This window comes from Muscardinus avellanarius (assembly GCF_963383645.1).
Source record: "Muscardinus avellanarius genome assembly, chromosome: 2".
In the NCBI taxonomy this organism is placed as follows: Eukaryota; Metazoa; Chordata; class Mammalia; order Rodentia; family Gliridae; genus Muscardinus; species Muscardinus avellanarius.
This window is the reverse complement of record NC_137787.1, coordinates 173,563,124-173,591,003: the sequence shown is the minus strand read 5'-3', so window position 1 is coordinate 173,591,003 and position 27,880 is coordinate 173,563,124. Positions and strand designations below refer to the sequence as shown.

General features: G+C 37.0%; 1 protein-coding gene across 1 annotated transcript in view; it reads right to left on the bottom strand.

Moving 5' to 3' along the window:
- NDFIP2 (Nedd4 family interacting protein 2) overlaps nt 1-27,880 on the bottom strand; it is a gene marked incomplete at both ends in the record, with an annotated part of 58,186 nt that overhangs the window by 12,171 nt on the left and 18,135 nt on the right. Inside the window, 3 exons of the mRNA XM_080690360.1 lie at nt 696-789; nt 4,413-4,546; nt 6,615-6,780. Coding sequence (XP_080546486.1) covers nt 696-789; nt 4,413-4,546; nt 6,615-6,780 — 394 coding nt within the window. The remainder of the gene's footprint in view (nt 1-695; nt 790-4,412; nt 4,547-6,614; nt 6,781-27,880) is intronic.

The following is a 27,880-nucleotide window of genomic DNA, read 5'->3' as shown; positions in this document are numbered from 1 at the left end:
ATACAACCTGGATTTCCAATCTACTTATGCACCATTCCCCCAAATGAGACATACTTTCATATCTGTGTGTGTCAAGTGACACTGTTCTGGCTGCTAAGAGTTCCCCCTTTTCTAGCCCTTATTCTGGCTTAAGGACACCCAAATGGAAGTCTTCTTGCCCCAAAACAGAATTTCCAGTTTCCTTCTATATATTCCCACAGTCATGAGTGGACATCAATATCACAGCAATTCCCAGTCTTCTCTAGCTCAAATATGCGTATATACCTTCATACAGTCAATACTAGCATAAAGACGGCAATGTTTAATTATCCAGTAAGTATTTAATAATTCTAGGATTTGTATTCAACTACTTCACTGAGAAAAAAAGCTACATTTTTTGGGGGGGGAGTGGGGAACCTGGTAATTGAATCAGAGGCATTCTACCTCCAAATTATAACCCAAACCCGATTTTATTTCTTATTTGGAAACAGTGTCTCACTTAATTGCAGAGGGCCTTGCTAAACTGCTGAGGCTAGCTTTGAACCTGTGATCCTCCTATCTTAGCCTCTCAAGTATTGGGATTACAAGAGTATACCTCCACACATGACTAATTACATTTTAAATGAGGAAGACACATGCTAATAATATTTTCACTTCTTTCCTGTTACTTTAAACATACAGAGCCAATCTGTGTAAACAACAGAAAAATCACTTACTGAAAAACGCCAGCATAAAGATGCCATCATTACCCACTCTAAGCTGGTCTGCATCACTGAAATCATCTCTTGGTGGACACTCTTCCTCCTGATTCTGTAAAACATGTAATACCAGAAGAGCTCACTAAGATAATTACAATTTTATCATCTTAAATGTAAGAATAAGAACTTCAGCAAAATCTAATCTCAATTTGTTGTATAGACAAGATAATTTCTGGCACTGAGTAAATACTCAATAAACATTAGCAAGTATTGCTTCTCCATGGGCATCCTTGAAAAGAGTAACTTTAAAAATAAACACAAAAATGATTAAGTTGAACAACATCAAATTAATGAAAATGGTATCAAAAAAACAGATGTAACACTGTTGTTAGTGTCAAATGGGAAAATGGGAACTTTTATAACCTGTGGCAGGTTACAATTTTAAATATGATAGTCAGAAAGGCATCACTGTGGTGAGAACTGAGCAGAGACTTCAGAGGTAGCTATCTCATGGAAAATGCTTCAGGCAGGATAACCCAGAGCTAAGGTCCTAAAATAGAATCAAATATGACACGTTAGACAGAATAGCAAAGAGTTTAGCATGTCTGGACAAGAATGAACACAAGAGAGAACTGGAAGGAATGAAGTGAGAGATTCAGAGAGTCTACTGAAGGATCCTGGATTTTACTGAGTGAAATGTGGGGCCTTCCAGAATTTGAATCAAATGAATGGTTTACATGTATGTTATTTCCAGCTGAGTGCTAATGTTTTCTTTGGCTTAGTCAGGGGAGCTAGTTCCCTGCCCTAGACCACATAATTGGGAAAGTCAAGGCAGAATTTGACTAGGATATTGCTATCCTTTCTATAGGATTATAGGAATCTCACTATACATACTGCTTTCCTGAATTTAAAAAAAAAAAAAAACTTTCAAACCTATGTTATTTTTTTACTATTTGGACACAAAATTCCTTAAAGTCTGCCGTCATATATCCTGAGCAAGATTTATATGACACATATAATGACTGACAATGATTAAATGCATAAAACAACTTTATATGCTCTCGAATTAATTCAAGAAATAAAAATGAAAGGACCAGTGGTGGTGGCATATGCTTATAATCCCAGCATTCAGGAGGCAGAAACTGGAGGATCATGGTTCGCAGAGAGCCTCAGCTACTTAGCGAGGCCCTTTGCAACTCAGTGAGACCCTGTTTCAAAAATAAAAATAAATAAAAAATAGGGTTAGGGGTGTAGTTCAGAGTCACAATGCCCCTGGGTTCCACACCCAATACCGCAAAATAAATAAATATATAAATAAATATATAAATAAATAAATAAATAAATAAGAAATAAATAAGTACAAGATAAGCTCCCAAAGCAAAAGAGCCCACTGTTAATATGACGAAAAATATAATTGTTCTATACTATTTTAAAACACCAGTCGAGAAATTTTATCAAAGGTCTTCATATTTTTCCTTTTTGTGGTGCTGGGAATAGAACCCTGCAGCAGTCTACTTCCATGCTATACCTCCAGCCCTATTTTATTTTTATTTTGAAACAGGGTCTCGCTAGGTTGATGAGAGTCACTACGTGCTGAGGCTGTTCTCAAACGTGAGATCCTCCTGTCTCAGTCTCCAAAGTTCTGGGATTACAAGCATATTAAGGGCTTTGCCATTGCCAACATCTTTAAGGAAACATCTCCTGAGAAAAAAAAGAGTTAATCTGCTTTACTGAGAATTACGCATGTACATTTTCCAACATATGCATTCTAATAAGCTAGAGTTCACTTTGACAGAAACTCCCCACTTAATAGATCTAGTTTCCTTTTTTTGTAATTCTCCACAACATCAAAAAATCCCTATTAACTCAGTAAGTTAATAAACTATATTTATGTTACTGTCTTAAGTTATTATAAGGTATAAAAAATTTTTTTGGGGGGGTGGTACTGGGGATGGAACCCAGGGGCCTTCTACCTCCAGGCTTCACTCCCAGATCTATTTTATATTTGGAAACAGGGTCTTTTAAGCGAGCAGAGGTTAGCTTCGAACCTGCACGATCCTCCTATCTCAGCCTCCCAAGCACAGCGCGGGGATTACAAGTGTGCGCCACCATACCCGGCTATAAAAAATAGAGTTGGGCGTGGTGGGCGCATGCATGTAATCCCAGCAGCAGACAACCTCAGCTACTTAGTGAGCCCCTGTTTCAAAATAAAGAATAAAAAATAGGGGTGTAGCTCAGAGGTCAAATGCCCCTGGGTTCCACCCCCAGATCCACAAATAAACAAACAAACAAATAGGGGGTTTATTAACTTTACCTAACTTCGTAGTTCTTTGCCATTCACCTGTAGGAGTGGGAGCAGGGATAGAGAGGGTTGTAGCTAATGAATAAAACATATCCTAGGAACATGCTCACTTCTCAGAAGATCTACTCCTTGGGCTGTGGCCTCATGGTGGCAGAAGAATGCCCTACAGGGAAGCACTTCTCTCTCACCTGATAACTCACCTAATTCTAGTTTTCCTGGGTGAGGTAATATATTGTGTTGTTTTTCTGAACAAAATGGGTAAATCCAGGGATCTGGAATTATACTTCCAAACCAATAAGAAAAAAAGGGCAAAAAACATTCCTGCTTGCAGCCATACTAAAATGTAAATCATTTCTGCCTTTTACCTGCTTAAAAATAGCATTCATGCATCTCATTTCTCCATTACTAAGAGAGCAACTCTTTTTTCCAGCAAATAAATAAATAAATAAATAAAAACACATGTATGGGAGAAAATACAGGTGGAATCCTTGACCATCACTCCAAAATTGTAGGATGAGATATAATTTGAAGGATTTATACCTTATTTCTCTGCACTTTTGGCCTACCTTGAACTCTTTCATGGAGTGATTAAACTGGCTATGCTAATAAATAAGACATGGACAGAAGAAAAGATGAATCATAAGTGTAAAGATAGATCATGGAATATAAACCATGTAAGTGTGTTAGAAGAATTACTAAAATGGAAGGCCATGTATCCAGGCAACCTCCTGAAGAGGTTGGCCATAAGTTACATAGGCCATAAGTCACATAGTTCATAAGTCACTTAAGCCATAGCTTGCTCAGGAATTTCCCGCAATCACTAACTGCTACATTTCAACTTCTTTAAACCTGCTTGCCTACTTCCGCCCTTTGTTCTACAAAATGAGAGCTCCTGTGGAGCTCAGGGCCAGAATTTTTCAGGAGCTATCCTAACTTCTGCCCGCCGGTGTAGTAGACTTCCTATTCTCCACCCGAACTGGTGTTGGGTCAACTATTCCAGAAAAGTTCTACAACAGAAGGAGACAAGTACTCGGACAGTGAAGAAGTTGGTGGACTTGAAGTCCAGGTGAAAGAGTAGAACTGTTAATGTGGTGGTAACCACAGCAAGTGAGGTAGAAAGATGGGAGGTTAGCACATGAGATGGCTGAAATCAAAATTCAGGAAGTTTTAAATCTACTAGTAAAGATAATATTAGGGATGAATACAAGCTGAGGCGGGAGGCCATGGAGGGTAATGGTCAATAGAAGTGAAGAAGTCAATGAATAGAGAAAGTGAGTTTAACTAGGAGAGTGCCAAACTCACAAAAATCTACACAAATAAGCAACAGTAAAGAAAATACAAGAAAATTACACCAAGAATATTTTTATATTATTAAATGTACGTAGAAAAGATTAGCAGAAGTATTATCAAAAGAAATGAAAAAACTGCCTCACTCTTTGAGATGTTTCTGCCGCTGCAGCTGCCATGGCAGCAGCTTTAGCTTTCTCGGCTTCATCGTATGTCGGAAGAGAGGTAGCAACACTGTAGGGAGGCGGCACGGGATAAAACTCACTGTAAACTTCTGCATCTGAAGAAGAATTTTAAAAGGACAACCATTAAAGACAAACTAATTTTAAAGCCATGGCAATCATTTAAGAATTTACAACAGGACACAAAACTACTATTGCTTTTGTAGTTCTATGTTACATAAGCAATATAACACATCAATTACTATTATAATCATATTATTTTAATCCTATGTTTATTATAAAGAGAAAGAACTGACAAATATTGTTGGTAACACTAAAAAAAAAAAAGAACCTTAAGAAGCTCACAATACATAGACATCTCTGTGTTTATTGATATGCACAAAGAAACTAGTTTACTTACTCATTATCTTACAGCCAAAAGTGTTAAAAAAAAACAGCAATAACAATAATAAACATGTATACAGTACTAACCATTTCATATACCACTTCTATACACATTAATCATAGCAACTTTGACCCAGGGAGTTTTATGACTCTGAATATTTTGCTCTGATAACAGTAAGGGGTAATTTTTCTATGTATATAAATGTCAATAACTACCTTAATCTTTTAAGCAAATTCACTATACTTATTAAAATAAATGAATTTAAAAAGCCAGGCATGATGGTGCATGTTCGTAATCCTAGCATTTGGGAGGCTGAGACAGGAGGATATGGGTTTGTGGCTAGCCTCGGCTACTTAGTGAGGCCCTTTGCAACTCAATGAGACCTTATTTCAAAAAAATAAAAATAAAAATTAGGGCTGGGGTGTAGCTCAGGGGTAGAATGCCCCTGGGTTCCATCCCCAGTACCTTAAAAAATTAAAATAATAAAATAAAATAAAATAAAATGAATTTAGACAGGCATGGTGGTGCACATTTATAATCCCTAGTACTTGGGTGGCTGAGACAGGAAGAGCGTAAGTACAAGGACAGCCTCAACAAGTAGTGGGACTCTCATCAACCTAGTGAGACCCTGTTTCAAAATAAAAATAAAATAAGGCAGGGGGTATGGCTTAGAGGTAGAATAAAACAAGTAAATAAATTTAGGGGAAGAAATACTGGATCATATTCTACATCATAAATGCAAAAATGGTAACCAGACAAAGTTGGTATGAATTTGAGAGATGTAAATAAATTAAATATTGAACAAGAAAATAAGAAAGTTGAAATATTCCAGTTAATTTTTTATGTTAATTTTATGTTAAACATTTTTCAATAACTATTTTATAAGATTTTTCATAATAAATATACAACCATGGTTCATATAACCATAAAAATCAACAGTATACAAAATAATAACAGTATAAAAATCATCATTAGTGACTAATTTATCATTGCTGAGGGATTACAAAATTGTGGACAAAGAAATAACTAACAATGGTTCTCTGAAATGGCCTGAATGGAGAAGATACGTACCTTGTATTCAGGAGTTACTACCATGTGTCAGCACCATAGGCTCCTTCGCCTCTGGTTGCATAGTATGCATTCTGCATTCGCATTCCTGCATTCCTATCCCATCACATAATGAAACTTTGTACACAAATATACACAGACATGTGTGCATATGTATATACATTTGTATATTTATGTGTATTTAGGTATATGTGTGTGTGAATATATGTGTGCATATAAGCTTAAAAGCTCATTAACAGACTCTTACCCCAAACTATAATGTGTCTTAAAAAACAATCATGGCCAGGCGTGGTGGCACACACTTATAATCCCTGCACTTGGGAGGTTGAGACAGGAGGATGACACAGGTTCAAAGGCAGCCTCAGCTACTTAGTGAGGCGCTCAGCAGCAACTTAGTGAGACCCTGTTACCAAACAAAGTATAAAATAGGTCTGGGAGTATAGCCTGGAGGTAAAAAAGTCCCTGGGTTCCACCCTCAGTATCACACACACTCACAAAAGTCATAAACTCTAAATAAACTCAACTACAGGGGAATCCCAAGTTTGAGGCCATGTAGCAAGATCTCACCTCAAATATATATATATATAAAATAAAATGGCTGAGGAATGTAGCTCAGTTAAAACATCACTGGATTCAATCCCTAGAACGGGGTGGGGGGGTTGGGGGGGTTAGGGGGGAATGAACTAGTAAAAACACTATTAGCTCTTTCATACCTGAAGTTGTAGGTACTTCCACAGTAATGCTACTATAAGGGGGAGGAGAAGAGTCAGTTTCCAGTGCTGGTGCTGAAGGAACATTCTGCACAATCTGTGATGTTGGGTTTGAAGCGCTTGGCTGCTCTACAGCAGAGGACTCTGAATTATCCTCTTCATTGTGAAGCTAAGAGAACAGAACAAAAAAGTTAAATTAATATAGTATTATTATTACTCTTAAATTTAAACTAATTTTTAAAGATCATTGTAGGCAAAAAAAAAAAAAAAACTTTTTGGCCAAATACAAATACCATTTAAAAAGTTGACAGTATTTTAAAAGTTCTACTGAGTCCCTAAGAAAGTCAGAATTTTGACAGTTTCTTTATAATAAAGATTAATATTGTTACAAATTTATAAAGAAAAGTTTTATGATCAAATCTCAAAAAGATTCAAATTCAGGTAATCCTATTCCTATCATGTATCAATTACTATAAATCTGCAGCAAAGCAAAATTCTAATAATTTAGCCACAATATCACATTATTCTTGAATAGAGAACAGCAAAAAATGGAAACTGAACTAGTGAAATGGTATAACAATGTATAAACATTCTAAAAATGCACAATGGAATTCTATTCAGCCATAAAGAAGAACAAAATTATATCATTTGCAAGAAGATGGATAGCCCTGGAGAACATTATGTTAAGTGAGATCAGCCAAGCACAAAAGGAGAAGGTACATGTGTTTCCTCTAATATGCCCAAACTAGGAAACACAAAGGATACCAGTGGGACTCCAGATATTGAAGGGGAAATACTAGCTAAGTTTGGATGGTAAGATAGGAGAGGAGGAAGGCCGATCTTGATTAATGAGGGTGTACACCTGAACATGTGTAAAATTATGAATAAGACATGGTTAACCTGGACAACCATTGGTGGGAGGAAGGAAGGGAAAACGGGGACGGGGGAGAGGGCACCAAATATAGTTTAAATGTATACCATTTATGTTCAATAAAAAAATTGTTAAAAAAAAAGAAAATGTGGTACATATCCACACTGGAATTTTATTTAGCCATTAAGAACTAAATCATGTCACTTTCAGGGAAGCAGATGAAACTGGAAAGCATTATGTTAAGTGAAATAAACCAGACTTAGAAAGACAAGTGCCACGTTTTATTTCACATGGAAGCTAGAAGAAAAGGGGAGGGTAACTAGTGAGAGAGAATAGAAGAAAGACAAAGAGAGGGAGAAGAAGAGGCCAAGTGGAAGGTATGAAGAAGTGAAGTTATGTTGTGTGCATGTACAAATATTCCAGAATGAAATCTACTATTCTGTATAATTAATAATTTTGTAGGCCTTAAACAATCACATCTGTGAGCAGAGATCATTCTTCTCTTTCCTTTCCAACTTGGATGCCTTTTTTATGTTCTTTCATTGCTTTGGTTAGGACTTCCAGTACTATGTTGAATAGAAAGGATGGAAGTGGACATGCTTACCATGTTACTGTTTTTAGAATAAAATATTCAGTGTTTTACGTTTGAGAAAAAAATTAAAAAAATTAAAAAATTAAAAAAATAAAATAAAAATGCAGAATACAATTTTTACTAAGAATAAAAATTATAAAGCAAATTAGTCAATGTGTATACAGCATTATAAAAACTGCTCATCACAATTAATTCACTGAGGCTCAGTAAGTGGGACTAACATGTTGAGATCATTTATCATTTGACTCACTTAATCCTGACAGCTAATTTATGACACTGCTAATATCTCTAATTAAGACAAAAACAAAACAAAAAACTCTGGAAGTATAAAGATTTAACTTGCCAAATATCACAACGACTAGGACCAGGAAAGGGTAAAGTCAGAAACTATACCCAAGCAGTGCGACTAGATTTTTTTTTTTTTTTTTTTTGAGGTACTAGAGGTGGAACCCAGGGGCTTTTCTACCTCCGGGCTATACTCCCAGACCTATTTGACACTTTATTTGAAACAGGGTCTCACTAAGTCTGAGAGCCTCACTAAGTAGCTGAAGCTGGCTTCCTACCTGCGCAAGCCTCCTGTCTCAGCCTCCCAAGTGCTGGGATTACAAGCGTGCGCCACCACGCTCGGCCATGGCTAGATCTTTTAATTCATTTACAGTAACCTTTGAGATGACCATTCTTTAGAAGTTGATAACAAATAAAGTGAACAAGCTAGTATAAAGTGAGTCAAGGGCATCAATACCAGATTCATCATCAAGGAGGTACTACAATTGATCCTTATGTAAGTATATCTAAAAATAGAGGCCTAATTAAGATATTTTAAGATACTTTTAAACTAGAACCTATTTGAAGAGAAAGTGCAGGTTTTCAATATTATTCAACTTGCATACTTTAATTTAGTTGTTACTTTAAGAAATTTAATGTTAAGGACAATGCGAGTTTATATATACAAATTTGAATGTCTGGTAGAGTAAAATCAAACATGGATTTTGGATTTTAGGCTGAACACCATGTAAATTCTTGTTCTACCTTTTATCTTCTCTCTGCCTCAGCATTCAAGGAGAAATTTTGAATGTAACCAAATCCGCACAGGGTTGTAAAATATTTTAAAAACACAGAAAAGACATTTAGAAAATATTAGTTTCTTCCCTTTTTAATTTAGTACACTTATTTCATGAACTCAAAACAGAAATTATGAGGTGCTTCACTATCTGTCCCAAGAATAGTCACTAACGTGCCTTTAAAAAATAATACATATAGCTGGGCATGGTAGCACACGCTTGTAATCCCCGCGCTTGGGAGGCAGAGACAGGAGGATCGCGCAGGTTTGAAGCCAGCCACACTGGCTTAAGAGACCCTGTTTCCAAATAAAAATATAAAAATAGGTCTGGGAGTGTAGCTCAGAGGTAGAAGGGTTTCCAGCAACCCCAGTACCACCAAAAAGAAAAAGTAATAATAATACATATATGCAAATCAAAATGGAAGGACAACTTACTAAAATACTGTGCATATGTTTTGGTAAATGATCACACTAGAAAAACATTTTTGTGAGTTAATAATGTATTATGACTTTTAAGAGAACAATCATAAACATACTTAAAATCATTTCTCAAGTTACTAAGGTAAGTCTTTTTACGGGCACCAAAGCAACAAGGTTTGAATACTAAAGTCAATTCTCAGAAACCAAACTTCAAGTTGACATAATAATAACATGAATTCTGCATAAACTTCATGTTGACTTGTAGCACTTGTCCAGTAGGCACTAAATGACTACTTTTTGACTAGTAACATTCCACATACATTTTACAAAAACACAACCCATGCTTCCTCACTGCATACTATCAGGGAGAATTCTTCATCTAGTCATCTTTAACTGATTACTCTCCTAAAAGCATAAATGTTAGATGAGCAAGGTAAGACACACAAAAGTATAGAAATTTACTTAGCAGTAGTAATAAAAAAAATAAGTTAAAATAAAGGTGTCGAAAAGAAAAACATTTTCTACATCTATTAAAACTGCAGATATAGATACATTTTATAAAAGAAAAAATCTCCTATTTCAAAATAGCTCTCTCCAGATCCTCAAAAGATATACTCCTTATTACATCAAAGATATTATAGAAATGTGCTCCTCAAAATGATCAATTCATTTTTAAAACCTGTCAACTTTTATTCCAATAGAAGAGTATAGGTACTTTTACATATGATCTTTGAAATAAAACTTTGAAACCTGTAAAGCATACCCGAAGTTATTTCAACTGGCCTACTTAACACCCACAGTTTTATTTTTATAAGATTATGACATACACTAAACATTAGCTATGCATTAAGAGTAAAATCCAGTAACTCAGTCAACAAGCTCTACCCAATGTAGAATATAACTTTCAATTTAAGTGCAACATTGCAGTTTTGACATCTCTGCAAGCAATGACAATAAATTCTCCAACCTATGATCATATTTTTTATGGTAATGAGAATGGAACCCAGGGGCATTCTACCCCAGAGCTACAACACCAGCCCTATTTTATTCTTTTATTTATAAAGCAGGATCTCACTAAGTTGCAGATGGCCTCACTTAGTAGCTGAGGATGGGTTCAAACCTAAGATCCTCCTGTCTCAGCTGCCCAAGTACTGAAGTTAAGAGTGTTCCACCACGCCTGACTATGACCACGTTTTAAATAAATTCATAAAAATGTTCAAATCAAATGACATGTTTATCAAATTTGACTGACACCTGGGTATAATCACCCTTAACTACATTTACCTCCTCCTCCTCCTCCTCCTCCTCCTCCTCCTCCTCCTCCTCCTCCTCCTCCTCCTCCTCCTCCTCCTCCTCCTCCTCCTCCTCCTCCTCCTCCTCCTCCTCCTCCTCCTCCTCCTCCTTGTTGTTGTTGTTCCTGGAAGCCCTTCTACCTCCGGGCTACACTCCCAGACCTATTTTATATTTTATTTGGAAACAGGGTCTCTTAAACCAGCAAGGCTGGCTTCAAACCTGCGCGATTCTTCTGTCTCCGCCTCCCAAGCACGGGGATTACAAGCATCTGCTACCACACCCAGCTTACATTCTTTATCAATTTCCTAACCAGAAAATTGAATGGAGGTGGAGGAGGTGACCAACGTGGGTACAGTGATGAACCAGGCTCTGTGCCCTATCCACACATCACCTCAAATGCTATCCATTCCATCTTTCTACAGTAAACTTCCTAGACAACACAGTACATATAGTAAGTGAAAACAAAAATTTTGTCTTTAATATAGTAACCAGAGTGGTGAAAAGTTACATAGAGGATGAAATTCTACCACCAAGCTACACCCCCAACTCTATTCTTTATTTTTTATTTTGAAACAAGGTCTCCCTAAGTTGCTGAGGCTAGCCACTAACCACCATCCTCCTGTCAGCCTCCCAAATACTAGGATTACAAGCATGTGCCACCACTCCTGGCCTACATTTTTTTTTCCCCCTAAAAGAAAAGATGACAAGAAAGCTGCCTTAAAAAATGTTTGCAGCTGGGCTGGGGAGTAGTTCAGTGACAGAACAATTGGTTAGTATGCAGAGGATTTGGGTTAAATTCCAGCACTGCAAAAGAAGAGAGAGGGAGAAAGGGGAAAGGAGGGGGGAAATGTCTGTAGCTAATGTCTATACATGCATACTTGAGTGTTTTTAATGACAAGAAAAAATACAAGCAGCATGATTCACTGGAAGTCTCACCTTCAGCAAACAATTGTTTCTTTTCTTTGAAATACCTCTTATAGCATTGCCCTTCATTCTATCTTAAGATGATAAATATTAATGCAGTTAGCTGGAAGGTTTGCTTTTGTGAACCCAGAGGCCTCACTAAATGTTTTCTGAAGTACCAAGATGAGAATGTTAGATGTGCTCTGAAGTGTTGCCCAGGAAGAAGTGCCTGTGTACAGGCTGGTGAGCTGGCCAGCAGCATTATGGCCTGTTCCCCACCCTCATATGTCTCCTCATCTCTTTCCTTTTGTGTTTAATCCAGGCATAGTTTGTTATTATAGAAAGGAAACTAAAAACCTGTTTAAAAATTAACTGTTTTTAAAGTTGAAAAGAGTTATCAAAAGCACTAACATATATTGTATGCTACCATGTTATAAATCAGAAGTCAGACCTGGAAAAAGAGTTAACAGTTGCAATGAGATCAATTTTTGCTCAATTTAAATTTTTTTTTATTTTTCGATCTATGAGAGCACTAATCTTTTGGTAGGCGAAAACTCTTTGGGATACTGCTTAGATGACCTGGCAAGGCTGTGGTACCACACGTTTTTACAGGGTACTTCTACTTTATACCTATTGTTCCAGGGACCCACCGATTTATAGCATTTTCCCTATCCCTTTCTCAAAAATGTCCAAATTTTATACATACTAAATATATATACTATACATATGGGGGATTCATATATATATGAATGAAATTCCCAATCTTCAGGGATATTACAGATTAGATGACAAAGGAGCTAACTCTTAGGACACTGACACTAGTAAAAACTCAGTGTCACCTTATTTAACACCTGATGTAGAGAAGAAAACAGATTAGGGTTGCAGTAAACTCAACTGGCAACATCAAAGCTCCTCATCGAACTTACGGAGAAGACCATGAGCTACCTTGTATTTATTTGGTAACGCAAGTGCTAAGAGATCTCCAGAGACTACCTGACTGTCCTAAACCAACAGAAAAAAAGGTCCCATTCAACCGTGCAGCTCAACAAATGAAGCTAGGTTTTTCCACCAATAAAAACGAATTATAATCACTTTTCTCATACATATACCCCATTAAACACATAAACATAAATTTTCTCAAATATAGTTTTTAAATATTGTTCCCACTAAACCTCGGCTGCCCCAAGACACTTTTCTGCTAGTGGGAGGTAGCACATGACAAAGAAAAAATGTGAACAATTAGGGAAAAAATGTACAAGCAGCAAGTGAATACCAATGAGAACAACTCTAAGTTAGCAAACCATGCCGAATTCTGAACTTCTTGCTTTAAATATGCACTGAAGTTTGGTGTGGTTTTATATTTCATAATAAAATACAGGCTGATTTGCTGCTAATAAAAACATTTCTTGTTGGCAAGACAGAGCACGTATTTCATGGTACTCCACAAAGAGCACTATGAGATCCAGATTCTCCATCACCTCAACAAGGTTGCTTAAAACCAAGAACAACCAAATGTTTTTATCAAAACAAAACTACGTTGTCTTTAAAAATAATGGAGGTTTCCGTTTCATGTTAAAACTGCTATTGTCTGTTTATAATCTGTCAAGTTGTAGAAGAGCATATACAGTGAAAATGGCTCCTAAAAATAACTGCTATTGTCTGTTTATAATATGTCAAGTTGTAGAAGAGCATATACAGTGAAAATGGCTCCTAAAAATAATAAGGAACAGATATTTATATAATACATATGAAAAATAAAAACTTCTGGCAAGAGCCAGGCCTGGTGGTGCATATTAGTAGTCTAATACTAGTAGTACTAGTAGTCCTAGTACTTGGGAGGCTGAGAAAAGAGGATTGCAAGTTTGAGATCAACCTCAACAACTTGAGAGGCCCTGGACACTTAGTGAGACCCTATTTAAAAATAAAAAAAATAACCTACGAGCAGTGGCACATACCTGTAATCCCAGTACATGGGAGGCTATGACAAGAGGATTGCATCAAAGCCAGCCTCAGCAACTTGGCAAGGCAATTCAGCAACCGAGCAAGACAGTTTTCAGATTAAAAAATAAAATAGGCCTGGAGGTGTAGTTCAGAGATAGACTGCCCTCGATTCAATTCCCAGTACCACACAAACACACCAAAAACAAAATACACACACACACACACACACACACACACACACACACACACACACGGAGAAGAGAATATATTCTTCTTTACTATTTGTAATTTTAATCCAAAAGGTAAACTAACATAAACTTGTAAAGTTTTAATTAGACACACCAAAATGCAGTAAAATGATACCTCTATTTTCTGGTGTGGAATGTCTCAGAAACAAAATAGCCAAAATATCAATGTGCATATGTCCTACGACACAACACTTTCTTCAATGTAAAATATGACTGATAGGTCTGGTCCCTCTCTTCCCCCACAAGACCCTGTAGCGGGGACAGGAGGCAGACCTGGAAGCCAGAAGCAGAGACTTCGCCAGACTCCAGACATCAGGAAACAGACTCCAGGTACCGCGAGATTCCAGATGTGGCATTCCCATGCTACTAGCTCCATCCCCAAACCCCCCTCCCGCTAAAAATATTAGTATTCCTCTCTGAACAGGTGACCCTGCCCACCTACAGTGAATCTGTTTCCTGGTCATCGGTCCCTTCCCCCACGGTTGGCAGACCTCGCCTATGGGTGCCGGTTGATTAAAGAGGCCTTTAATAACTTGGCTGGTGTTTGCCTCCTTCAAGATCCCCCCAACTCAATTTCAATATTATAATAACATAGTATCCTTATAACAGTTTTCTTAGATTTGAATTCATAAATGCTTTTGTTGAAAATAATATGATGCGGAATTGTAACCAAACAAAAAATATGCCTAAAGAATGCAAATCAGAAACAGTATCTTTTTTTGGGGGGAGGCAGGTCTGGGGATGGAATCCAGGGGCACCCCCTGCCCTATTTTTAATTCTTTATTTTGAAACAGGGTCTAAGTTGTAGAGTGCCTCACTAAGTAGCTGAGGCTGTCTGTGAACCCTGATCCTCCTGTCTCAGCTGGGATTACAAGCATGCACCATCACACCTGGTTCAGTGTCTGTCTTTTTGAGGTGGCGTATAGTTTAATGGCAAAACACTTACTAAAACACACAAGGCCCTGAACTCAATCCCCAGCACCACAAAAACAAATAGAGACAGACCTAAATAGTATTTGTCTCTTTAAGAAAATGTAAGGTACACAGGAGTGCTACCCCTCCTGTGTAAGCACAGAAGAAAACTGAGACAGGATGACTGTAGGTTCAAGAATAGCCTCAAAAATCTGACAAGACCCTCAGCAACTTAGCGAAACCCTATTTTAAAAAAGAAAGATTAAAAGTTGTAGCTCAAAGATAGAATGGCCTTGGGTTCAAACCCTAGTTTAGAAAAAAAATTGCAGCAAAGAAATGAAAAAGAATAGAAAATCAAAATTATACTGCCAAGACTGGACTGTTTTTCTGAGCTCCACACCTATGTAAAATACTAATTAATCTGTTTTTTAAAAAGACCAAAAATACCTGGATTTATATTCAATTCTTTTCATTTCTCTCAGTGCCTGGTTAATTCTACATGTTGTTCAGCTCTAAGCTTAAAAACAAGTACTTAGGAAAGCTTTTGTAGTCTTCCCAAAACAGAACAGGATTTTTTAATATATAGTAACCTTAACTCTGTTCTTCAGAGCAAGTACCACAACATTTTATGTAATCATTCATTTCCAGTCTGTTTTCCCAGCTGAGGTAATAGTTCTACAAAAGTAGAGGTTATATCTGTCATGTTAAACACTGTGAAAATAAAAGCAAGCCCCCAAAAGTACTTCGATTCAGATTTGGTTATAATTAAAAGAAAATGCAATATAGGTCACAAGTCACAAGTAGCAAAGGAGGAAAGCCGGGAGAGAGAACAACCTTCCTAATTCTTTGAAGTGTTTCACAGCTAGTCATTACCTTCTTTAGTAAGTTAAAAGGAAGCTGGGTGTGGTGGTGCACCTTTGTAATCCTAGCATTTGGGAGGATGAGACAGAAGGATCCCAGTTCCTGGACAGCCTCAGCTACTTAGTGAGGCCCTTTGCAACTTAGTGACATCCTGTTTCAAAATAAGGATTTAAAAATAGGGCTGGGGGTGTAGCTCAGAGGTAGAATGCCCCTGCTTCCATCCCCAGTACCACAAAGAAGAAAAGTTAAAAGGAAGAAGTTAGAGAATATTTACATCTCAAAGACCTCTATGAAATAAAGAAGTGTAACAGGTGGGGCAAAGATCAGATAATAAATTTCTACTTCCAAAAGAATTAGGCCTTTGGTTAAAATCCTTTTCACATGCTAAAACTGCAATAAAAATATCTTAGGTCCTAGGATTCCCTTCTTAAACACAATGTGCCTTTTTGGCAAGAATTCCATAACTATATTCAGTCCTTTAAATAAATGGCATATGTTCCTTAAAATGTTATACAATATCAACAAAAGATACTTTATAAAATTCTGTTTAGCTTACTTAGATGTTACTTAAGAAAGAATGTATTTACAAATCTGACTTAAAATTAACTTCTTTCCCAACTTATAAATATGATCTTAATGCAGATTATTAACAGCTTGCTGATTTCAGTCTTTAGAGGTGGGTGAAAGTGGAAAAAAGAAAAAAAAGAAAAGGGAAAAATATTTGCGTGTGCGACTGTAACATTCTCATACTTCATTTCAGCCAAGGTTGTCTATCGCAGGGCAAATAAATCCTCAAAGTCCCCTGGCAATGCAGCAATCAACCTCACACCAACTTAGGATGAAATAGTATATGCTAAATTATAATATATGCTAAAAATATCTATAAATGTCACCACGGAAAGATGTTCAGCCTCACTTTCTTGGTTTTATAGATAATCAATGGTAAATATAAGATATTTTAAGTTTATTTTAAAAGGCACTTTTCTTTTTTTTTGAAGATTTAAAGAAGTTTATTAGAAAGATAGAAATATAGAAAATAGAAATACAGCCCCATGCCAAAATGGCATGGGGGGGTGACTCGAAATGAATACACCCAAGAAGGCACTTTTCAAAAGCTGGTCACTGATTTTTTATTTTGTGCCTCTCTAGAGTACAATATCTACTCCATCAATGCAAGCAGCGTTTTGATATACTTAAGAGTAATTATACTGCAGTCTTAAGCAATTAGAATAGATCTGTGATCATCTCCCTGAAATACTTCCCATCCCTTTCATTAAAAGTTCATGGTAATTTGAATGAGAATTAACACACCCCACTCCAAGACTTGGGCTAGACTACCAAAATCAATTAGGATATTTCTTTGCACAGCAGCTGACTCTCAACACCCAGCACAGACCTCAAAGGTATCTAGGTCAAAGATAGGCACTAAGTTAACCTAAAATGATGCAATTGGAGAATACCGAAAACTATGTAGCAGGGTAAGAACAGAAGGAAAGCTTGAAGCATGATGCGTTTCCCCTACCACCACCATTCCTCAACACAACTAAGGAAGTATTTGTGTAAATTGACAGAGCTGACCGATTTCCAAACTGAACTTGCCTTTCACTGAATTACATTTTATTACAAATAACAATAACAAAATTTACTTTTTAATATTTCCTTTTTAAAGTGGGGCTTGGGGATCAAAATTTAGAAATCCAGATGGAGCAAATATCTTTTTTTTTTTAAGTGTAAGCTGGGCATGTTGGCGCACACTTGTAATCTCCGTGCTTGGGTGGCTGAGACAGGAGAATCGCACAGGTTCAAAGCCAGCCCCAGCTACTTAGTGAGGCTCTCAGCAACTTAGTGAGACCCTGTTTCCAAATAAAAGAGAAAACAGGTCTGGGAGTATAGCCTGGAGGTAGAAAGCCTCTGGGTTCCACCCCCAGTACCACTGAAAAAAAAAAAGTAAAAATTTTAAATAATGTTTGAACTTATAAAACTACTCAAATCTTGACTTTTTTCAAACTATTGCAATGCCTACTTTTACAAGACAGCATATAGTATTATATTCAATATAAGCACTGATAATATAACAGCAATTTGTAATAAAATTATTTCTTTCCTCTTCCCTTAGTCAAATTAAATGAGAACATTTTGATATATTCTACAGAAAGTTTCTGATTTGCATGTACCAAAAATAAATCTGCAAATGTGATGTGTTAGTTGGTAAAGTTTAAAAACTCAAACTGCTGGAAGAGCATACTTCATAATTAAAGACTGAGATCTCAAACATGAAAGCACAGTAAAAATATCAAAACAGATACCACTACTCTTGGGATAAGCTCCTTCAGCAATTGGAATTGGAACATTCAAAGGTTTAAAAGCAAATCTAAAGCCGGGCATTGGTGGTGCACGCTTGTAATCCCAGCATTTGGAGGCTGAGACAGGAGGACTGTGGTTCTTGGACAGCCTCAGCTATTTAATGAGGCCCTTTACAACTCAGTGAGACCCTGTTTCAACATAAAAGAATTTAAAAAAAAATAGGGCTAGGAGAATGGCTCAGAGGTAGGATGCCCCTAGATTCCATCCTCAGTACCACACAAAAAATAAATAAATAAAAGGCAAATCAAAGCCAGGTGTGATGGTGGGTGCCTGTAATCCCCAGTACTTGAGAGGCTAACACATGAAGATTGAAGGTTTGAGACCAGCCTCTGCAAACTTAGTGAAATCCTGTTTCAAAAACCAAAAAACAAAATAAGGCTAGGGGTAGAATCCCACTGGGTTCAATCCCCAGTACCACCACCACAAAAAAAAAAAAAAAAGCAAATCTATTCTAGACACAAATTTTAAAAGCTAGTAAATTCTTGCAAACAAGCAACCAATATGGCCTTGGCAATCTGGACTTGAAGCTCTTGTGCCTTTACAATTGGATCATAAGTCTTTAAAATTTAGGAAGATGTTTGGTTCATCTTGGTAAAAGCTATGTTTCCCATTCAAGTCCTGATATTTTTCTCCTATTCAAACAGGAGTTGACTCAAGTAATGAATGCCAAATATGCTGAACACTTCAAAATCAATGATCAAACCTCACAGATAACCATTTCCACGGTACTTGACACATAGTAGAAACCTAAGATACTTAACCATTCAGTAATGCAAGGTGGTCACCATAATTTGATAAGAATCTGTCCCCCCCATTTAAAAATAAAGCTTTAAAGCCGACCATGGTGGTGCACGCTTGTAACCCCAGCATTTGGGAGGCTGAGACAGGAGGATGGCATTTTGCAGACAGCCTCAGCTACTACTTGGTGAGGCCCTTTGCAACTCAGTGAGACCTGGTTTCAAAGTAAAAGAATAAAATATAGAGATGGGGGTGTAGCTTGGAGATAGAATGCCCCTGGGTTCCATCCCCAGTACTATTAAAAATCAATCAATTAATCAATCAATAAAGCAAATAAGCAAGCTTTCACACTTGGAAAAAGAAACACATACAAGAATGTACAGGATAACACTACTCATAATACTGGGAAACCAAAAACAAATAAATTACTATTTCATGATTAATATAACACAATTCAATAATTGAGTGGTGAATTATATCTGTATTAATCACAGGTAAATCTTAAAAACAGGCTCAGAGTATAAAGCCAGTTCATATAAGGTAGAAAATAGCAATCACTATAATGTATTTTTTTCACATAATCTAAAACTAAAGAATACATTGTATAAAGACACAAATATAATTATAAAATAGATAAAGCATTCCCAGAGATTATAAATACCAAGTTCAGGATAATATTAGGGGGAGAAGAAAAGGAGAGGGCATGGAATAGGCAACTTTAGCTTTTTCTTAAGAGAAAAAAGAGAGAAAAATGTTCAAGGTTTAAAACAAATAAAGCAAAATACTAGCATCTATTATCTCCATGGCAGATACAGAACTATATTTTAATTAATTTCTGTACTTTTCTTTATGTTTGAAATGTTTCACAGTTTGGTTTAAAAAAAAAAAAGCCATCAGCCAGGCATGGTGGTGCACACTTGTAAGACAGGAGGATTACACAGGTTTAAAGCCAGTCTCAGCTACTTACTGAGGCTCTCAGCAACTTAGTGAGACCTTGTTTATAAATAAAATAGAAAATGGGTCTGGGAGTATTAGCCAAGAGTTAGAAAGCCTCTGGGTTCCACCCCCAGTACCACCAAAAAAAATAAATAAATAAAAAGCCAGCCAAACTGTCTTCCACAGATTAAATCAAGAAAGTCATCTTCAAACAAAAAAGAACTAAGGGAACACACAGAACCCATGTGTCCTTGAAATAAAAATACTCTATGATAAAAAACAAGCAATCACAATAAAATATCAATCACAATAAAACAGAAACAGAAAAGCCATGGGTAAAGATATGGTGATAAGCACTAAATCCATTTAAATAAGAAGCATAGCTATTAAATACAGAGTGAAATACTTCTGGTAAAGAGAAAGCAAATATTTATCTGTGAAAAGTAAAACATAAACATAAAAACCAGAAATGGGGGAATAAAGATAGGAGAAAGTATTAATACCATTCACTTCACCTTTTACAGCAGAGATGTAATCCCTAATAGTCAAAATGTAAGCATTTTAAAAAATTATTTCAATTTCTTATTGTTTTTATAAAAACAATTCTTAAGTTTAATAAAATCTTATATAACCTAAGAGCTCTGTGGTGAAGAACCCTTGACCTTAGACTTCAGCAGTTCTTTGAGGTTTTTTTCTCTTGTTGTTAAATTCAAATGAGATCCTACCTGTGTGTCTACACTACTTGCTGAGGCTGACCTTGAACCTATAATCCTGTCAGCTTCCCAAGTACTAGGATTACAGGTGTGCACCATCACACCTGCCTATACTTCCTATTTCTTAAAAGTATGAACAGCATTATCACACTAAAAGTTATTCCTGTCTAAATATACAATTACAAATGAGATGATGTTCATCAAATGCTAACATAAGTTCTTTCATGTTAATAAGATCTAGGTACCTTGCCCATGTGGTGGCTCAAGCTTGTAATCCCAGCGCTTGAGAGGCTGAGACAGGGGGATCTCACAGGTTCAAAGCCAGCCTCAGCTACTTAGTGAGGCTCTCAGCAACTTAGTGAGACCCTGTTTCTAAATAAAGTATAAAATAGGTCTGGGAGTGTAACCCGGAGGTAGAAAAGCCCCTGGGTTCCACCTCCAGTACCACCAAAAAGAAAAAAATAAAATAAAAGATTTAGGTACCTAAACTGCCTATGCTTTTATTTTATTTTATTTATTTATTTATTTATTTTTTGGTACTGGGTATGGAACCCAGGGACATTCTACGTCTAAGCTACACCACCAGCCTTGTTTTTTTATTCTTTATTTTGAAACAGGACAGTTTCACCAAGTTGCTCAGGGCCTAAGTAGCTGAGGCTGGCCAAGAACCTGCCATCCTCCTGTCTCAGCCTATCAAGTACTTGGTTTACAAACGTGCACCATACACCCAGCTCTGCCTATGCTTTTAAAAATAAGTATAAGCCAGGCACGGTGGCGCACACTTGTAATCCCAGCGCTTGGGAAGCTGAAACAGGAGGATTGCACAGGTTCGAAGCCAGGCTTAGCTACTTAGTGAGACCCTGTTTCCAAATAAAATATAAAATAGGTCTGGGAGTATAGCCCAGAGGTAGAAAAGCCCCTAGGTTCCACCCTCACTAACACACACACACACACACAAACACACAACACACAAATAATAATAAGTATATATCACACCTATAAAAATAAAAAGGCTATTACTAAAATGCACATCAGCCCAATAGTTCTGCTTTTTAAGACTATACCCTATAGAACTAATTAGAAGCTTTAAAGACCTTTTTTATTAAACTTTTCATTATATTAGAAACTACAAAAAGTCTATTCATCCAAAATAAAATATACTGTATCAAACTAATAAAATATTAAACAGCTATTTTAAATAGTGTTTTGAAAGAAATGCTCAGGATAATCTATAGAAGTAGTAACAAAGTTTGTTTTAAATAAAACAAAATGCTAATAGTTTCTTAATGACTATTCATAGACAAAATAGGTAACATGGTTGGTTGCTTTTGAGTTTCTCCTTCTCCTTTTCCCTCTCCCCCTCCCCCCCCACACTATTCTGTATTTTTCCCAAGTTCTCTAGAATAGGGATAAGATATTGAAACATTTTTTTCAAATTTTTAATGCAGAACAGAATGTGACATGTTAAAGAGATTTCCATCTGTGCTTAAAAGAATAAATTTTCTAAGTTAGAAAACTCGCATTTATGAGCTAAGGATATAGGTCAATGGTAGTCCTAGTGCTCTGTCTCCCTCTCTCCTCTCCTCTCCTCTCCTCTCCTCTCCTCTCCTCTCCTCTCCTCTCCTCTCTTCTCTTCTCTTCTCTTCTCTCTCTCTCTCTCTCTCTCTCTCTCTCACACACACACACACAAACACACACACACACACACACACACACACACACACACACACACACCCCTCAGGTTACAAAAAAGCTCACATTCATCAATTTCTAGTTGATAATAAACAAGATCATTACAGAGTATTACATCCATTCAATAACCTCTTCTATAAGTCATTATCACCTTCCCAAGAAAAATACATAAACACAGATATGCTTTATTCCCATCAACCATTAAACAGTGCTAATATGTAATGTATTATAAATATGCATCCACTTAGTGTGATGATTTTCTAACAAACCTTATTATTGTTGTTGTTGTTATTATTATTATTAAACAAAGGACTGAACCCTGGGGTGTTCAATATCTGAATACAGCCCCAGCCCTTTTCATTTATTTTGTTGTTGTTTTTTTTGTTTTGTTTTGTTTTTTGGAAACAGGGTCTCTTAAGCCAGCGAGGCTGGCTCCGAACCAGCACAATCCTCCTGTCTCCGCCTCCCGAGTGCAGGGATTACAAGCGTGTGCCACCACGCCTGGCCTTTTCATTTATTTTGAAACAGGGTCTAACTAAGTTACTTTGTGCTGCTGGCCTCAAACTTGTGATTTTCCTGTCTCATCTGTCCAAGTGTTAGGATTACAAGTGTGTACCATCACATCCCACTGAAACTGATTTTAAAGTTCAAAGACCCTGTAAGGGCATTTTGATTCTTTTCCACCCATAACAAGACTCTTCCATGTGGTGCCTTTTGTCATGACTATATTAATCATCCTACATATGTTTACATAATCTAAAAAGGCATTTTGTTTCCACAGTAGTATAATATTAACAATTCCGTATAACTCCAATGCATAAGATGACACAGCACAACATGCAATCAATGTTTCAACTTACTGCTTTATTCAACTGTCCAGCTGATAAGACTTACACTTTCCACAAACAACTGCAAGAGAAAATCTTCATTAGGCACCAGCACAGTAGCAGTAACCATTATGTTGTCAATTTTCTTCTACTATTGCCCAACGCATACGTGTAAACAGTGCTTCTTCAGCCCAAAGTAAACTCTAGAAGTCAGATATTTTCACATTAAATGCTACATGGTAAGAGACGTGCCAAAATGAGAGTGACACATGATAAGAACACAGGAACAGATCAGAGAGGCTCCTGTTGGCCAACCATTTTACAAAATAACTCCTCCACACTTAATGGAAATCCAACACAGCATGGCTCTTGATCCCTCAAAGCCCTCTCAAACAGGAACGTGAATCCTCCAACACTTCTCCCTTGCCCACGAACAAGATGATAAGGAAGTAGTGGTATCTGGAGCGGATGTCCAGGAACTACCTCAGTTCTCTACTCCCCAGGCAAACTCCCTGACCTGGTCATTTAGAAGTCCTTCTCAAAAACACTTAACTGATACATCCGGGTTACTAACTGCAATCCCCTGGCCTTCACTCTACCTTTCTGGCTCCTTTCCTTCCAGAGTCTACTCTACAGGCACTCCACTCGCTGCCACTTGGTCTCCCCCTCTAGCCTCCACCCTCTAGCCTCCTAGGCTCAACAGACCAGCACCAGCACTCCCTCGTGTTTCTATCGTCAGCCACAGCCACCCAAAAAGACAATTATTTGTCATGATCAGTCATCACCATGGCAGGTGTTTCAACTCCACCTTTCTCCTTTCCTTATTTCCAACCATGGAACTTGCAGCTAAAAGCTTTGCTTTCTACTTTACAGACACAAATCCGCTTTCAAGTAAAAATTCCTTCAACATCTCCTTCCCGCAGCTCTAAATTTAGCACTATGGCACCCATCCTAACATATTCTTCACTCCCAAATGCCAGGCAAAGATTCTGAGAAGATTCTGCCTCCCAAGGGAAGTTTTCTTTAAAGTATCTCTCTTTCCATTTCAACACTGACTTAATTCTTGCTCTCTACCCACATGTATATTTTATTCACACCATTTTAAAAAGAAAAAACCTGCCCTCAGCTAAAAATAAGGAGTTTTACTCCTGCTTTTGAAACTATTTCCATCTCTCCCTTCTTCAGTGACAAACATCCTGAAAAGAAAAAAGAAAGTTATCTAACTATTCCCACTTCCTGGACTTCTACTCCCCATTTCCTCCCCAATCCATTACCACCTCGCATTTACTCAAACATCTCTAAGAATGAACTCCTATAGGCTCACGAAAATCTTCAATATTATCAACACTTGACTGTATTAGGTTTTCTCTAGCTTCCATAGTTATGTTTTTCCAGAATGTCAAAAAGATATAAAGTACACAGACTTGCTGGACTGGCTTCTTAGCGATATGCATTCATATTCCCTCCATGTCTGTTAGGTATAGATAGTTCATTTATTTCTAGTTCTGAATAGTATTTCAATATCTTTATGCATCACAGCTTATTTAATCCATTCACCTACTGAAGGACATCTTGGTTGCTTCACAATATTGGCAATTATGAACAAAACTATAGGTTTATATTATATAGGAATATAACTACAGTTAGATATAGGTGTGTTTTTCTGTGGATCATAGTTTTCAACTCCTTTAGGTTAATGACAAGAAATGTGATTGGTTAACTGTATGGTAATAGTATGTTTAATTTTGTAAGAAACTACCAAACTCTCTTCCAAAACATCTTTACCATTTTGCATTCTGCCCAGCAATAAACCAAAGTTCCTGCTGATCCACATCCTAACCAGCATTTGTTCTGTCAGGGTTCTGGACTTGGAGCACTCTAATAGATGTAGTGGTAACCCAATGCTGTTTTTAGTTTCCATCTCTAAATGATAAGCATCTCTTCATATGTTTACCTGCTTACCTGCCATCTGCATATCCTCTTTGGTGAGGTGTCTGATAAGGTCTTTGGTCTTTTTTTAGACAAATCTTACTCAGTTGCCCACAATGACCTCAAGCTCCTTGGACTCAAGCAATTCTCCTGCCTTAGTCTCTTGATTACAGGCATGTACCAGTGCACCTGGCTGATCACTTTTTAATAGGTTATGTTTATTACTGAGTTTTAAAGAGTTTTATATTTTAATAGCAGTTCTCTATTAGAAATGTCTTCTGCAAATATTTTCACCCAGCTGGGCATGGTGGCACATACCTGCAATCCCAGGACTTGGGAGGCTAAGTCAGGAAAATTTCAGGTTTGAGGCCTGCCTCAGCAACTCAGCAAGACCCTCAGCAACCTAGTGAGACCCTGTTTCAAAATAAAAAGGGCTGGGTACACCATGCAGCCGGAGGTAGAACAGCCATGAGTTCAATTCCAAGTACCAAAAAAAAAAAAGAAAAAAATTCCTCCAGACTGCTGTGGCTTATTGTTTTATTGTTTTGACAGTATCTTTACGGAGCAGAAATTTTTAATTTTAATTTTTTTATTCTTTCATGAATTGTGCCTCTGATATTTTATCTAAAAAGTCATCACCAAGCCGGGCGTGGTGGCGCACGCTTGTATTCCCCGCGCTTGGGAGGCGGACACAGGAGGATCGCGCAGGTTCGAAGCCAGCCATGCTGGCATAAGAGACCCTGTTTCAAAAATATAAAATAGGTCTGGGAGTGTAGCCCGGAGGTAGAAGGGCTTCCAGGAACCCCAGTACCACCAAAAAAAAAAAAAAAAAAGTCATCACCAAACCCAAGATCAAGCAGATTTTCTCTTACATTTATCATATGGGAGTTTTATAGTTTTGCCTTTTACATTTAGATCTGTGATCCATTTTGAGCTAATTTTGTGAAAGATTCAACAATCTTTGCCAGGCGTACTATTTTGCATGTGGATGTATAGTTGTCCAACAAGCTTTGTTTACAAGAAAAACGACGCTGGCTCCACAGTACTGCCTTGGAGCCTTTGTGAAGACTCACCAACTAGAATTATGTGAGTCTGTATCTGGGTTCTCTAATCTATTTCACTGATCTGGTAGTCTATTTTTTTCACCAGTATTACATTGTTTGGTTACCATAGCTTTTTATTTAATTTTATCGTGTGTGTGTGTGTGTGTGTGTGTGTGTGTGTGTGTGTGTGTGTGTTTACTGGGGATTGAACCCAGGGACATTCTATTGGGTTCAATAGAATGAACCACATCCCCAGTCCTAATTTTTTTTTTTTAATCTCATTAGGTTGATGAGAGTCTTGCTATTTGCTGCGGCTATCCTCAAATCTGCAATCCTCCTGTGTCAGCCTCCAAAGTACTGGGATTACAAACATGTACCACCATGCCTGGCTTACCATAGCTTTTTTTTTTTCCTTGCAGTACTAGGGATGGAACCCAGGGGGCATTCTACCTCTGAGCTACACCCCAGCCCTGGTGTTTACTCTTTAATTTGAAACAGGGTCTCATTGAGTTGCAGAGGACCTCACTAAGTAGCTGAGGCTATCCCCAAACCGCCATCCTCCTGTCTCAGCCTCCCAAATGCTGGGATTACAAGCATGCGCAACCACATCCGGCTTTACCATAGCTTTTTATTAAGTACTGAAATGAGGTCGTGTCAGTCCTCCAACATTTTTGTTCTCCTACTATACTGTGTTGGATACTCTGACTCTCCTGCCTCTCCATAAAAACTTTAGAACCAGTTTGTCAATACTCACAAAATAATTTGATAATATTTGACTGGAAATTCATTTAATTTATAGATCAAGTTGTGAAGAACTGGCATGTTTACAATACTGAGCCTTACATGGTTACAATATCCATGAACACAGAATATCTTTTTTTTTTTTTTTTTTTTTTTTTGCAGGTCTGGGGATGGAACCCAGGAGCATTTGACCTCCGAGCTACACCCCCTGCCCTATTTTTTTATTCTTTATTTTGAAACCTGGTCTCACTGAGTTGCAGAGGGCCTCACTAAGTAGCTGAGGCTGTCCGCGAACCGCTATCCTCTGGTCTCAGCCTCCCGAATGCTGGATTACAAGCTTGCGCCACCACGCCCAGCTCAGAATATATTTCCATTTATTTTGTTCTTTGGTTTCTTTTATCCAAGATTTTTACTTTCTTCATACAGATCTTGAACATATTTTGTCAGGTTCATACCTAAGTATTTCTTTAAAGGCCAACATATCAATGTTATGGTATGATGTTTATAATTTCAAATTCCACTCATTTATTGCTAGTCTATAAAAAAAAGCAACTGATTTTGTATATTAGCCTTGTTATAATTGTTTATTAGTTCCAAGAATTTAAGGGGTTTTCTTCCTTTTTTTTTTTTTTTTTTTTTTGGTTGTTGATTCTTCAGATTTTTTTTTTTTAGAAAGGCAACATGTCCTCTGTTTTATTTCTTGCTTCCCAAACTAAACATTTAATTTCTTTTTTTTTTCTTTTTGCATCAAATAAAAATCCTGGTATGATATTGAAAAGCAATGGTAAGGAGGGACATCTTAGCTTTGTTTTTAGCAAGAAAATTTCAAATTTCTCATAGTTAAGTATTTAGTAGCAATTCCCTTTTATTCCTGATCACTGAGTTTTATAAATGGCTGTTCAATTTTATCAGTTTTTCCACATCTATTATATAAACAGGTGATTTTTCTCCTTTAGTCTCTATATATGACAGATTATATTCACTGAGTTTTTTGAATGTTGAAACACTCTTGCATACCTGGGATAAATTCCACTTGGTTATAGCATATAATTATTTTTATACATTTTTAGGCTCTATTTGTTAAATTTTTTGCTAAATATTTTTACATCTATATTCATGAGAGATAATGGTTTATAGGTTTCTTTTCTTGTAATATCTTCTCTGGCTTTGGTATCAACATAATGC